Source organism: Arachis hypogaea, chromosome 12 (assembly GCF_003086295.3).
Source record: "Arachis hypogaea cultivar Tifrunner chromosome 12, arahy.Tifrunner.gnm2.J5K5, whole genome shotgun sequence".
Classification (NCBI taxonomy): Eukaryota; Viridiplantae; Streptophyta; class Magnoliopsida; order Fabales; family Fabaceae; genus Arachis; species Arachis hypogaea.
Genome location: NC_092047.1, coordinates 117,486,731 through 117,498,837, shown reverse-complemented (window position 1 = coordinate 117,498,837; position 12,107 = coordinate 117,486,731). Strand labels below are relative to the sequence as shown.

General features: G+C 39.6%; 1 protein-coding gene across 1 annotated transcript; it reads left to right on the top strand.

Moving 5' to 3' along the window:
• The first annotated feature begins 505 nt into the window (after positions 1–505).
• Positions 506–4,391, top strand: LOC112728687 (putative disease resistance RPP13-like protein 1). The gene is made up of 2 exons (XM_025778929.3): positions 506–3,815; positions 4,159–4,391. The coding sequence occupies exons 1-2, from the start codon at positions 734–736 to the stop codon at positions 4,191–4,193; spliced, it is 3,117 nt and encodes a 1,038-aa protein (XP_025634714.2). The 5' UTR covers positions 506–733; the 3' UTR covers positions 4,194–4,391.
• Positions 4,392–12,107: the final 7,716 nt, after the last annotated feature.

Genomic DNA, 12,107 nt, shown 5'->3' with positions numbered 1-12,107 from the left:
AAATATTACTGACATATTAGTCATTCATATAATATATTCAATTATGTATTATGTAAGCAGTTCGAGCCGTTTATTATCTAATCTCCTTTGAGTGCATTTCTTATTTAAATTGAAAGAGGCAGCCACGTAATAATGGTAGGTGTGAAAGTGGCATCATGTGGAAGAAAAAATCAAAAGCGTTCTACTAGATTATCACTATGGCTATTATCATTATCACAAGGGACAAAAACAAAAGCCAAGTTATTAGTAGTTGCTTTGTTTTGGAAGGATTTTAAATTTTTGTATGTGGAGACAAGGTCTCACAAATCATTGAAATCAACGAAAACTATATGTTTAATTATTTGTTAAATTATTGTTTTATCTACAAAGGGTTTTAATTATCATGAAACACCGTTCAAAGAAGTGTTAAAAAAAAGTTTTCCACATGTACGTCTTTGATTAACAAAATTTCCACACACTTAATCTTAATTATATTATTTATTCACAAGTTGTTTTAATTTACCTTGAAATACGACAAACACACTAACAAAGTGTTAAACAAATGAAAGCACAACGCCAACAAAGTTGTTTGAATTTAGTCATTGCTTTGTTTTGGAAGGATTCTAAATGAAAGGACACTTCCCATAGCTTCTGTTTGAGAAAATCCAGAGACTAAATTACACTGCAAAGTGCGAACCCTTTCCATATCCATCGCCTTTCTTTCTTTCTCATCTGCTGCAGTTGAGATTCAATCATGGCTGCAAAACTTGATGGTGGAGCTTATCTCACTTCCTTTGTTGATGCCGTTTTAGACAAATTGTCTTCAATACTTGAAGATGACTCTGTCCTTCAAGGAAACTACTCTGCCCAGGAGTTGCTTGGAAGGTTGGAGAAAAGTCTGTATGATGTTGGACCTGTTCTTGATGATGCCGAGCAGAAGCAGTTCACCGACAAGAGAGTCAAGAAGTGGCTTGTTGATCTCCAAGATGCTCTCTATATGGCCGATGACTTGCTCGATGAACTCTCCACTGAAGCCGCTATCGCTGCCATTCAAACGGATCCAGGTAACTCTTCTTCCCGGTCTCGTGTGGTTGATTCATATATTGAAGACAGTGGTGATATGGAAAAAATAGTTGGTACACTAGAGTCTGTTGTAGCAAAGAAAAATTATCATCGTCTAAAAGAGTGCGCCAAGGTGGACATGTCGTCATGGAGAACTCCATCCACATCTCTCGTTGTAAGTTCTGACATATTTGGTCGGGACGAAGACAAGGAGAAGATAATCAAATTGCTGTTAGATGATACTTGTCATGCTAAATCACCTGTGACTGTGATCCCCATTGTGGGTATGGGCGGAATAGGAAAAACTACTCTGGCTCAACTGGTTTACAGTGATGTCCAAGTGGTTGAAAATTTTGACACTAGAGTGTGGGTGTGTGTTGCTGAAAATTCCGACCCTGTTCATGTTACAAGGACAATAATAGCGGCACTAGATTCCTGTCCTTGTAGCATGGACAATTTTGATTTTCTTCAATCTGATTTGAAAAAAAAGTTGACAGGAAAGACATTCTTAGTTGTTTTGGATGATGTCTGGCATGATCAACGAGACACATGGGAAGATTTTTTGAAACCTTTTTGGGATGGAAATCCTGTAAGTAAAATTCTCTTAACAACCCGTAGTGAAAAGGTTGCTTCTGTGTTCGCAGCTCCTAATCAACATTATGAACTAAGTTTATTGTCAGACGAATATTGTTGGTCAGTGTTTTTGAAACATTCATGTATTTCTACTAATTCCGAACAATATCCAACTCTAGAACCAATTGGTAGAAAAATTGTTGCAAAGTGTAAGGGATTACCTTTGGCTGTGAAGATACTTGGAGGTTTATTGCGCAATAAGTATAATGTAAGGGATTGGGAGAATATACTTGAAAGTGAAATTTGGGAACTCCCGGAAGATGAAAATAAGATTGTTCCTGCATTAAGAGTTAGCTATCACTACATCCCTTCACATTTAAAGCGATGCTTTGTTTATTGCTCATTGTATCCAAAAGATTATCAATTTCACAAAGATGAATTAATCTTGTTGTGGATGGCTGAAGATCTCTTACAGCCAATTGGAAACAATGCATTAGAAGATATTGGTTGTGCTTATTTTGATGAATTAGTTGCAAGATCATTTTTTCAACTTTCTAGTGCTTATGCTGGATTCTATGTAATGCATGATCTCATGCATGATCTAGCAACGTTTTTTGCTGGAAAATTCTTGTTCAGAGTCGACAAATTTGGCAATCCACACATGGCTGAGAGCAAAACTCGTTATTTGTCATATAATCGGGATCCAATCTCAAAATTTCTTGAGGCCTATAATGGAATATATATGAGAACATTTCTACCTGTTTATGTTCAATCAAATGATATTGGATGTGATTTTTGGCTAAAACAATTGAAGTGTTTAAGAGTTTTGTCATTTTGTGGCTTTAAAATCCTGTCATTGCCTGATTCAATAGGTGAGTTGATCCATTTGCGTTATTTGGATCTCTCCAAAATACCTATTGTCACGTTGCCTGAATCATTGTGTAGATTATACAATCTCCAAACATTGAAGTTGAGGGATTGTGAGAAGCTAGAGATGCTTCCCAGCCGCATGCAAGATCTTGTGAACCTACGCCATCTTGATATCAGGGGAGCTGATAGTTTAAAAGAGATGCCGAAAGGAGTGAGCAAGTTAAAGCATCTGAACTTCTTAATTCGTTATATTGTCGGGGAGCAAGTGGAGAATGGGATAAGAGAATTGGGAGCACTTGACAATCTTCATGGTTCACTTTGCATTTCCAACTTAGAGAATGTGAACAACAGCGGTGAAGCTTTGGAGGCAAAGATGGGTAACAAGAAGCACATCAACATTTTAGAATTGAAATGGCTTCCAGAAGATAATGGTGGTGATACTGTTGATGTTGAAAAAGAGAGAGAGATACTTGAGAAGTTACAACCTCACCGAAACTTGGAGGAGTTATCAATTTATAGTTACAGGGGTGAAACATTCCCCGATTGGTTAGGCCTTCCTTGCTACTCCAATATGACTACATTGATTCTGGCTTTCTTTAAGAATTGCCGTCAGGTTCCTTCACTGGGACAGTTACCCTCTCTGCAGCATCTGTTGATATGGGGACTTGATGGGTTGGAGAGAATTGGTGGTGAGTTTTACAACAACGCTGAATCATTTCATCAGGGGACACCCTTCAGATCTCTTCAAACTCTGGCATTTGGTGGAATGCCTCGCTGGCGAGAGTGGCATATTCCTGATGACTTTGATGGATTTCCTATACTTAAAAGCCTTTCAATAGAAGACTGTCCGGTGTTAAGTGGAGATCTGCCCGCTCACCTTCCGGCTCTGGAGGAATTGGATATACGGGAATGCCCAGAAATGGATTGTTTTGGAGAGGAGTGCCTCCCGCCGAGCTTGACAACTCTTCTGATCAGAAGATGCCAGAAACTGGAGAGTTGGATAACATCAAAGGGTTTGCAGAGTGAAGGCCTTACCCATCTTAGCCTTCGACAATGGAATGAAGTTAAGTCGTTCCCGAGAGAGGGTTGCCTTCCTGCTTCCCTCCGGTCTCTACAATTGTCGAAATTTTCAAATCTGGAGACGCTAGACTACAAGGGCCTTCTCCAACTCACCTCCCTCCAACAATTAACAATTGGATTCTGTCCAAAGCTGGAGAATATCACACAACAAAACCTGCCTGCCTCCATATTGAAACTCATCATCAAGGGAGAATGTCCATTGAGGAGTAAGCTGGAAGAGATGAACGACCCCCGGATTCAATTCCAAACAGGTAATTGTTTTTGCTCTCATCTTTCCTAAACTCACTGCACGCTCTCCAATTACAATGCTAATTAATTGTTACCATCAAACATTTTCATTCCCGTGTTAATACATCAAAACTGTTTTTAAACTCATTCTTAGCCATTTCCATGTACTGTTTCACCCACAAGGTTTTTTTTTAATAATTTTTAAAAAAAAAAGAAAACAAAAAACTATTACAGCTTACAGGTGGAAATTTTTCCAATTTTGTTAAATATAATAAATTAGATGCTTAGAAAAAAGAAAAAACAAAAATGTAATCTTTTTCATGATCTTGTCTTTATCGCTTACAGTATTTGTATGCTTGATTGCAGGGTGGTTCAGGTTAGGAGTCAGACGCAGATTATGAGTCGTCTTGATTCTGATTTCCCACTTTTTGTGCACCATGCAAGGATTTTGTCTAATGTACATGGAAGATGTCAAGACAAAAAATGAGTCATGAATGGTGTTTAAGAAAATTGTCCCCTAGCAAGCCTAATAGATTAGAATATAAGATTATCAAGAATATTACAAATGTTTTGAATAAATTTACGGTTTCTAGAATAAATAATTATATATTTTTAACAAAAAATAAAATAAATAAATAGGGTTAAGTATAATTTTGGTCCCTAAGGTAGGGGTTGAAAATTTTTTTCGTCCCCAAACTTTTTTTTGCTACAAAATGATCCCGAAGGTTTTACTTAGTTTTAAAATCGTCATTTTTACTAAATTTATAATTTTTATTCCGAAAATACCCCTAATTAAAAAAATAAAAAATAAAAAGGAAAAAAGGGGAACGGGTTAAGGGGAAAAGGGGGGAGGGGGGATCGCGCTTTGTTTGGGGGGTTCCAGGGAAGGGAAGGGGGAGGGGAAGCGCCACTGCTCCTCCCGCCGCCGCCGCTGCCGCTCCTCGTGTTCGGTCACACTAACGGGAGAGGGGAGGGGTTCCAGATCTCACTCATACTAACGGCAAGAGACGAGAGGGGAAGGGAAGGTGCCAAGGTAAGGAAGGGAATCACGCGAGGGAGAAGGGAGGCCGCTGTCGCACTGCGCTCGTCGCCGCCGTTGAGCCGCCTCGTCATCGCCGTTCTGAGCTGCTTTGTCATCGCTAGATCTGCCACCGCGACGCTGACCGCGAAGAGAGAGAGAGAGAGAGAGAGAGAGAGAGAGAGAGAGGGATGCATGAGCTGAGGGAAGAGGAGGAGTGTCGCCGCCATCGCGCCAGCTGCCACCGCTGCCGTCCGTTGAACCCAATACCGTCGCCGGAGCTCCTCTGCTGCTTCGCGTCCTGGATCTCGTCACTGCTTGTTGCACGTCGTCGCTGCTCACCGTTGCTCCTCGCCGCTGGGTTTCCAATTCTGATTCAGATTAACTTTATTATTCTGCTTCTGTTTCTGATTATTCTGCTTCTGTTCCAATTCTGATTTTGTTAATCACACTGTTGTTGTTGACTCTGATTTCATCCTGGGTATTGATTCCATTGGTTTTCTTTTTCTACTTTTCTGTTTCTATTTTGATTCTGATTCTATTCCATTTTTCTGTTTTTCTGTTTTGATATGTTAAAATTTTATTACTTTTGTATTCTTCTTCTCTGTTTTGATTTTTTTTATATTTGTTATTTGAAATTTTGTTGTTGCTGTTGTTAAAATTGTAGTTAAAATTTTGTTGAAATTTTAGCTAAAGAAAAAGAAAAAGAAGAAATATGATTGTGATTGAGGTGAAGAACTGGTATTGAAATTGTTGTGATTGAGAAGAAGAATTGGTTATTTTGGGAAAGAAGGGGAAGGGCATTTTCGTCCGAAGGATGATTTTAAAATTAAGTTAAACTTTCGGGACCATTTTGTAGCAAAAAAAAGGTCGGGGACGAAAAAAATTTTCAACCCCTACCTTAGGGACCAAAATCATACTTAACCCAAATAAATATGAATAGATTCTTTTAGTGACACATAGAGTATATAACGTCTAGGAACTCAACAAAAATGAAATACTAATTACAGATCGTTATTCTTGAATAGAAAGGCTCACAATTCAAGTATTTGTTTCTGAAAAATATTTTTAGAAAAATGAAATGAATTTTGTAACTCAGTGACTAAACAATACATCTATAATCCGCATGAGACCATATAAACATTATCATAAAAATAATTTTTTTTAGAAAATAATAATTTATATAAATAAGTGAATCAATAAGGAAGTTCTCATACAGAAATCAAATCAAAAGTCCATACTTGGGTGGCTCCACCTCTATGGGTAGCCCTTTCCTCTTGTGTGTCCTAATAGAATAACAGATCTAACATGTGGCCTACATGTTAGGCTAGCAACACCCCTCTATAATAAATCTTCGATCTTTCAAATATATACGGTATCGAATCAAATCAAATAATACTTTTTCATAAGAAATCTTTTCTAATCATACATTTTTCAATTATAAGTAATTTCAAACACATTTCACAATTTCAAAGTCATTGAGTACAAACAAATACTTCAATGCTTCAAAAGTATATATTCGAGTAAAATCAAATGTTTTAAAATAATATAGGTTTAATTATTCTATTGGTCCCTATAGTTTTGTGAAATTTTCAATTAAATTCCTATACTTTTTTTCTTTTTAATTGGGTTCCTGTACCAAATTTTTTTTCAATTAAGTCCCTCTTAGTAGTAATTGGCTTAATTTTATAGGGACCCAACTAAAAAAAAAAAGAATTGGTACAGGGACCTAAATAAAAGAAAAAAAATGTAGGGACCCAATTAAAAAAGATTTGGTGCAAGGACTCAATTAAAAGAAAAAAAAGTATAGGGACCTAATTGAAAATTTTGCAAAACTATAGGGACCAGCAGAGTAATTAAACCTATAATATAAAGCTTCATCAAACATATATATAATCTCATATAAAATTTCTAATGTATGAGCTTTATAAAAATATTTTTTTGCAACTATAATAAATCAATTATTCTAATCAAATCAAAGTTCTTCAACAATAGCTTTATAAATATAATTAGAAACTCAAAATAGTATAAACCAAAAAGTTAACGGTTATAAATGTAAAGTCTACTCACAGCATGGTCCCAAGAGATCGAAAAGAATAAACCCGGAGTGCTAAACTAAAGGGTATGAAAGAGCGCAAAATTTGGACTGGGGCAGCGGCAACTCCGACAGCCAGGCAGAATAGCAAACGGGCACAACAGAACAGAAGCAACAAGCTAGTGGCACGCGGCAACAACAGCTAAAGGCAGAGTAACAACAACAACATCAATGACAGTGGTAAAATAGTGGTAGAAATAAAACAGAACAAGCAACCACTAACCAGGCTAAAACGGTGGTGTAACTGAACTGATAGAGATGCAGAGTGATTCTTACGGCGTTTTCAAAAGGGCAAGGGTAGTGGCGGAAGGCTCCAGTGAAAGAAGAATGGAAGATAGAGCACGGTCGGCGACACAGCAGCTCAGTCACGAGCTCCTTCAATGACGACAGTAACCACTGTGACAGCCCCAGCAGTGGCGCTGGCCTCTCTCTCTCTCTCTCACACACACACACACACACTTCTGGTTCCTCTCAAGCACAGCGACGGCGGTGGTAGTGACTCCTATCGGTACCGCCTCTCTCTTCCTCTCTTCTCTTCTTCCTTCCTCCGTCGTTCTCCCTCTCTTCCTTCTTTCGTTCTCACTATCCGTTGGAAGGAGGGTGTATGAGAGAGAATAAATGTGTGGGATTTGTTTCGTAATTTAGGGTTAGGGTTTGGTTTGGGAAAAAGAGGAATAAGGGTATTGTAGGAATTTTATATTCTACCCTTATAAAAAATTTCACCCTCGAAAATCGATATAATCTGTAAAACTTTACATGGTTTTAGCACTTTACCAAATATGAGAAATAAGTATAACGAGGTGCAAAAGTTACAAGATAGGTTCCTACTAAAACAATGCCGTTGACATTCCCCTACTCTGGCTCCCTTGACAACTCAGATATACATATATAGCACTCTTCACTTCGTTCATCAATCTTTTCAAAATACAATCTTGGTTCTGCATTACATATCCATGGTAGCAACCAGTCTTATGTCAAGTATTTGAATTACAACTTTTCAAACTTTAGCATCGATAAACTATGTCCTAAAAAACTAACGTATCGCTTGCTATATCTGGGAATCGCACGTGACATCAAAACAAGTACGAGTTTATTCAAAAGAATTCAAAACTTAGGCAGAGAAGAGCAAACATCACAGATGGTGTTCGCACGAACATGGAAGGATGCTTAAGATTGTAATTATGCAACGATGTACAGAAACAATGAAGTGTGTCAAAAAGAGAGTCAGTTGCATCTTAATAAGGAAATCTGAATAAAAACTTGGTAAAAACAATAAAAGAAAAGATGGTGTATTAGGTCAAAACAAGTTCAAGTTGAATCAAAGAATTACAAAGTTCACAAGAGATGGTCACTAAAATTAATAACAATGTTCACAAAAATTTAAGAGAATGATTAGGAACAAAATCAAATAGGACATCCATCAACAATGGTTAAAACTATGATAGAATCATTTCACATTCTCAAAGAAAAAATATGAGATGAACATTTTAAAAGAATTGATAAAAACATAAATGCTATCACGTCAAACAAATTCAGGTTGAAACAAAAGATGTAGGATTTATGAATTGAAGATCAATAGGAGTCAGGGCAAAGATTTTTTCTCAATAACCTTAGAGGATACTTAGGTGCACAATTAAGCAAGGATATTGTTCCGAGGGTTACCTGAAACTGTAGGTCGATCTCGGACGAGATCTTCTGTGCTGGTCGGAGCTGTTGTGTCCGACTTGTTGATGGTGGCCGGAGCCGCCGCGTCCGACTTGTTGGACTAGCTACACTGCTGATCCTTGGTCACCGGAGGGTGGGGGGTACCTGCAAGAGACTCCGATGCTTAAGTTAGCATGGGTATTAAACAGGTTTTATGTAGAATCAGAGTATGAGTTATACCTGGTGCTCCAGTGTATTTATAGTAGTGTGGGCTGACCTTTCTGATAAGATAAGTTAGTTATCTTGTCTTATCTTATCTTTATCTTAAGTGAAGTCAGCTTATCTTTAAGGGAACCGCCTTTATCTCTGTAGGCTTGAACTGCCTTTGGATTTGGGTTGTGTTCCTCTATTTGGACCCTTTACTGGGCTCTCCTGTCGATTTGGCCGATCTCTTTAAGAAGAGGTCGGATAGTCGGACCTGAAGAGGTCGGTCGCTTTGCCACCAATCATCCCGGGTTGGACAGTTCGACCCAGGGTATGAACAGTGCCCCTGCTTGAGCTCGGTCTTCTTTTTGAGGTCGAGTTCTTGACTTCGGTCCTTCTCTAGTGAAGCCGAACTCAAGCATTTTGTCGATTCCTTTGTAGAAGCTTTTGAATGTAGAACGTTTTTCTTCTAAAAGCGCGCGCTTTTATATCGGCGCTGTTTTGGGAATGCAAGCGGTTTTAATATCCGCATTTAATTGGCATTTAATTGCCCCGTTTCCCCTAACTTCTCTATTTTTTGAATTTTGCACTCAAGAAACGGTTTCTCTCCTTCGCCCTTTTCGTAACTTCTTCACATTTCTTCTTTCACTCTCTCACTTTCAACTTTTTTATTTTTCTGAAGCTTCTACCTGGAGTTTGCAGTTTCGTGTTTTAGCCTAGCGACGTTTGCTTTGTCACTTTGCTTTTTCGTGGGAGAAAGGGTGATTCTGGCTTTTGCCTTTCGCTTCCTTGCCTTTTTTCGCAGTTTTCTTCTCATTTCACAGGTTCGACTCTTCTTCCTTCCTTCCTCTACATCATTTTGTGTTTGTTTTGAGAAAGTTTGGATCTTTCTGTCTTTTTGCTGATCACTGCGTGTCTTGTAGTTTCTTCATTTGTTGCTTGATACTTGTAGAACTTTGCATGTTTGCGAATGCTTTTGTATTTGAAGCTTTGGAATGATGACTTTGTTTGATTCTGAAAAAAGTTTGCACCTTTGTTGTTTTTCCGCTTGCCCCAATTTGGAATTTCTGCTAAACTGTAGAAATGTGCTTTCCGCTGATAAACTGTAGGAGGGTGGACCTCTTGCATCTTTGCTTCCTTTGTTGCAGCTTGAAAATTTCACTTTGAAAATTTTATTTTTGATGAGTGCTGGGATGTAGGCTGTAGAAATAACTTGAAGACCTTGCTTGTTTATTGCCTCCATGGGATGCCCCGAGACTTTTTGTCTTAAGTCTTGGGGTTTTCCCTTTTTTGTTTATCCGCTCGTCGAGATGTTTTGCCCCCTGTCCGAGATGTTTTTAAGTAATCCATTCTTCTTTTCTTTTTGTAGGATTTAGTTGACCTCATGTCTTCCCGAAATAACGTTGTAGAGATGCCTTCCCAGGTCCCTGCGGGTATGGCCGATTGGGTGGACTCCATGGTTCTCATGTGTGTCTCGCTGGTTTATTCTGAGTTTTGTGCTCAGCTTAGGCAGTTTCATAGTGTCTGTAGTAATTCTGGTGATGAGAAGAACTACGAGATTGTTCCTCCTTCTTCTGACGAGAGAGTCTGCTTCTCGACTCGAGTTGTTGACAATCGCCCCTTCTTTTATGATTACGATTTTTTCTTTGGTCAACTGGGTATTACCCTTCCTTTTACTCCATTTGAAACCGACCTGTTATGGTCTTGTAATGTTGCCCCTTCTCAACTTCACCCCAACTCCTGGGGTTTCATAAAAATTTTCCAATTGCTGTGCGATGGTTTTGGTATTCCTGCTTCCCAATCTCTCTTTTTCTATCTGTTTGTCTTGACTAAGCCCGATGTGGTAAAAAAGAAGTCAGCCTGGGTCTCCTTTCGTTCTACCCAGGGGAAGAAGGTTTTTTCCATGTTTGACGAGTCGTTCCGTGATTTTAAAAACTACTTTTTCAAGGTCTGAGCTGTTGAAGGAGCTTGGCCCTTTTTTCTGGATGAGAATGACGAACCTGCTTTTCCCTTGGAATGGCAAAAAGATGTGAGGGTCTCCAGGTATTCGTGGGAAATGTTGGATGAGGCTGAGCGAGCCTTTGTGACTATCTTGGAAGAACGCTAGGGTCAACCTCCCCATCTTGACACAAAGAAATTTCTAACCAATCCTTCTCTTCTTCAAACTGAACTGGGTATCTTGTGTTTCTTTTATTATCTTGTTTATGTTGCTTGTAGCTGTCCTTTCCGACTTATCCGACTTGTAGCTGAATTTTCTGTTTTGTTTGCAGAGGCAATGAAGAATAATGAATCCATGAAAGCTTACAAGAGGGCGCAGAGGGCGACTGCTGCCAGAAATGCTGCTGCCCAGGCGGCTGGGGAGGGATCCTCCCAAGTGCGCGAGAAGCCATCGGTGCAGAGTTCCGCCGGGGTGAAGAAGGTGATCCCTACACCCCGAGTTCGTTTGGTAGATCCTCACATCACCTCTGCTGCTCCTTCTGTTGCTCCTCCCAATAAAAAACAAAAGATTGCTGAGCCCTTTGACCTCGATGCTCCAGATTTTAATGCTATTGAATTCGTGGATCAACAAATCGGTCCTTATGGCACTCTCTCCATGGACGATGTGTCCATCCTTCATCACTTGGAATTCATGGCCCAAAATCATGTGAAGATGGCGTACATGTCAGCTGCCATATATTGGACTACTCAGAATCTCCCTCTCCACGCTACTAAAGCGTTTATGGAGGAGGCGAAACAGGAGTTTGATCGGATGAAGGTGCTAAAGGAGGAGCTTGAGACGAAGGTAGCCAAGCTGGAGAAGGACTTGAAGAATGAGGAGGCGAGCTCTCAGTCATTGGCGGCTTCTTTGAGGTTGGCTGAGGATGCAGTCCTGATGCACAAGGAGAGTTACCTTTCATCTTATCGGGAAGTGATGTGCCTGAGGGGGGAGCTTGACAGTGTTCGGGAAGATTATGCTGAGCTCCAAAGTCATCTCGTTGGTAGCGTGACTGCTGCTTATGAGAACTTGAGGGAACAAGTTCAGGTCATTGATCCCGAGGCCGACCTCACCCTTTTTAGCCTGGATAATATTGTTAGGGATGGCAAGATTGTCCCTGATGATGAGGGTGATGATGATGATGTCGTTCCTCCTGTGTCTTCTACCAAAGTGCCGACCTCTTTGGTTCCTCCCGCTGTGCCCGACCCGGATTGCTAGATCCTGAATTGGGAGGATGGAACTGTGGATGCTGTGCCGATCCAGACTCGCCCTCCTTCTCCTTGTCCTGATGCTGCCAAGAAGGCTCCTGATGCTTGTTGATCTTTTCTTAAAATTTGTATAGTTGGCCCGGTTTGTGGGCTTTTTTAGAACTCCTTTAT

Excerpts from the sequence above, each read along its gene's own strand:
- LOC112728687 (XM_025778929.3), top strand. The coding sequence starts at position 734 with ATGGCTGCAAAACTTGATGGTGGAGCTTATCTCACTTCCTTTGTTGAT. Across the intron at positions 3,816-4,158 it reads CCGGATTCAATTCCAAACAG|GGTGGTTCAGGTTAGGAGTC; the intron begins GTAATTGTTTTT and ends GCTTGATTGCAG.